General features: G+C 49.0%; 1 protein-coding gene across 1 annotated transcript in view; it reads left to right on the forward strand.

Annotated features, from left to right (window-relative positions):
* Positions 1-1,637, forward strand: part of PIK3IP1 (phosphoinositide-3-kinase interacting protein 1) — a gene marked incomplete at its 5' end in the record, with an annotated part of 3,049 nt that extends 1,412 nt beyond the window's left edge. The window contains one exon of the mRNA XM_010017817.1: positions 1,020-1,637. Coding sequence (XP_010016119.1) covers positions 1,020-1,227 — 208 coding nt within the window. The remainder of the gene's footprint in view (positions 1-1,019) is intronic.
* Positions 1,638-2,649: the final 1,012 nt, after the last annotated feature.

A 2,649-nucleotide genomic window follows, 5' to 3' on the forward strand; every position in this document is an offset into this window, starting at 1 on the left:
CTTGTAGGCAGCTTTGAGAAGCAGCCAAACTGCTCATGTGCTGACAGGAAACCCCAGCAGCTCTGCCTGGTTGGGATCACAAGCCCCAGGAGGAGTGAGCAGTTCTGTCCCATCTCACTCCTATCTTTGGTGAGAAGAAGCAATAGACCAGTGTTGGACTTTGTCCAAATGCAGCTTTGCTTCCTCAATCCCAGAGAGCTCACAGCAGCGCTGCAGTGCAGATTTACTGTCTTTCTTCTTGCCTTGCTCTAAAAATTGGACGTGCAAGCTGGCAGGTTTGGGTAGGTGTGGTGAGAAACCTTTAATGGGTTTAGTAGCTTCTGGTATACATAGCTTTTCTGGAGACAACATGCTATTAATGCCATCCATTTTTAAAGCAAGACAGTTCTTCCTCAGTACAAATTACAGAGGTGTTGCCTCCCTTAGCAACAGGCTGAAGACTGAGGCAGGTTTGAGGAACTGGTGGTGGTTTTAAGGTGCAAGTTGCAGTGGCAGAAGGCAGGGCCAGCTGTGAAGTTAGCTTTACTACTTTCAGGAATAGCTTCATTTTGTTACACAGGTTTGTTTGCTGCAACAAAAAGCATAATCTGTCACCACCTCCGGTATCTATCAGATGAGGCAGGTTATGGAAGCTCTGTTCCACAGCAGTGGGTTCTGTGCTGTCTCACTGCTCCCCTGGGCCTGCACTGGGCAGTACGGTAGGACTGGAAGGTATAAGGAAACACTTGTCAGCTCCATGGTTTGAAGAAGCCTGGCTTTACCATCATTTAGCAGTAGCAATGTCAGTGAATATGACAGTTTGAGGGAGGGACAAACTTCACCTGGCTGCTTAGTTGAATGGGGTCAGATGGGGTCCTCTGCTTACAGTAAGGAATGTTTCTGGCCTTCTGTATGTAGCTGAAAATGTTCCTTAAAGAGCAGAGTCCCTTCTTTTCCATTGTATTGTGTTTACTGAGACTCTGCCTCCAAGCAGTGACACCCATGCACATCTGTTTTATTCTGTTTTGTTTTGCATCTAGGGGGAAAGACCTGAAGGAAAAGCATGAACAGAAAGTTTATGAGCGTGAAATGCAGCGTATCACACTGCCACTGTCCGCGTTCAGCAATCCTGCCTGCGAGCTCATAGATGAGAACACAGTCGTGGTGCACACTAACCAGACACCTGTGGAGGACACACAGGATGGTGGTGGCCCGCTCATGGGGCAGGCGGGGACTCCTGGTGCCTGAGCAGCTCGGGCAGGAGCGATACAGGCTGAGCAAAGCCTCCAGCTTCCCACTGTGAGTGCGGGGGGTGCGTGTGTTCATTTCTATTTTGTTTTCTTTTCGATGAAAGCCAGATGAAGGTGATGCAGAGGGAGAGAACAATGGGCTATTCATCACGATCTGTTTGAGGGGCACCATTCAGTGCATGACCAGCTGGGGACTGGTGTGGTGGACCCTGCTGCTTCCTCCCACCTATCTCCATGGTGTGCCAGGGAGCTGGGGGGGATGACGGGCCAAGCTCTCATGTGGTCGCAGGCAGATCCCATAGCCTGGAGCGTGATCGTGGCTTTTTCTGTTCCTTTCCTATTTAATGGTGTGCACTGTTACTTAAGTTTCAGCCTGGAACCCCAGGAGGGAGCAGTACTACAGGGACTGAGGGGAGCTTCACGTCAGGCTTAGCTTGGTAATTACACTGATTATAGTTCCTGCCTTTTTGCTTTAGTGGCTGAGAGCTGGAGACACTGTCCAGAATCCTGCTACTGGATCAGTTTCTTTTTCCAAGAAAGAGTTTATTTGAGGGTTGACTTTGGCCAGGAGCGGTATGTTCAGCCCTGGTGTCAGTTTGGAAAAGCTATTCTCAAGCTATTGATAAATTCAGGTCTTCCAAGACTGAGGCCACATCTCCATTCCCCTGTGGTGCTACATGCACAGCCACAGTTGCAGGTATCCAGGTGGTCTGTGCCTCCTGCTCACTAAGACAGAGCAGGAGACCAAAGGCCAGCAGTAGATAGTTGTGAAGAAAACAAACTGCCCTTCAGTTACCTAGAGCAGGTGGGGCGCTGTGGATAGATAACATCCTCTTCCGAATTCCCTTGGCTTTCCACAGAGCCAGCTCTGGACAGAGTGGCCAAGCAGCTGTGGAGGTCACCCTGACCATGACACAGCAGCTCTTGCTCTAAAGGCAGGATACAGCAGCTGCTCTTGCAAGATCCTGAAGTTAGAGCATGGCTCCTGGCTCAGCTTCCTTCACACACGCTCAGCTTGTGCAGCGAGACCACTTGCTTACAGAGCCTGGCATTTTGTAACAACTTTTATTAGCATTTCGGGGGGTTTGGAAGGGATGGTTGCTGCACTGTCTCCCAAAAAGCACCAGGGCAAGCCCAGTTCAGGGAAACATCCATCCCCACCTCAGGGGATTCAAGCCATTCAAGTAAGTTTTCTAGCCATCTGCTTTATAGCTGTGGGCCTAACAGGGAGCAGCACTTGTCAGCAGGGGTTTTAGTGTTTGTTCCAGAAAAGGGAAATGTTTTATTTTTAAATGCCTTTGAATACCATTTCTTTGTAAAATGTTTTAAATACCTCATTATGAGAAGGTGCAGATTGTGCTACCTTGTATTAAAGCTTAAAAGAAAAATGCTGTGCAGTGGACCTGTGTGGACTGTGGCT

The sequence above is a fragment of the Nestor notabilis genome, unplaced genomic scaffold (genome assembly GCF_000696875.1).
Source record: "Nestor notabilis isolate BGI_N333 unplaced genomic scaffold, ASM69687v1 scaffold19837, whole genome shotgun sequence".
Classification (NCBI taxonomy): domain Eukaryota; kingdom Metazoa; phylum Chordata; class Aves; order Psittaciformes; family Psittacidae; genus Nestor; species Nestor notabilis.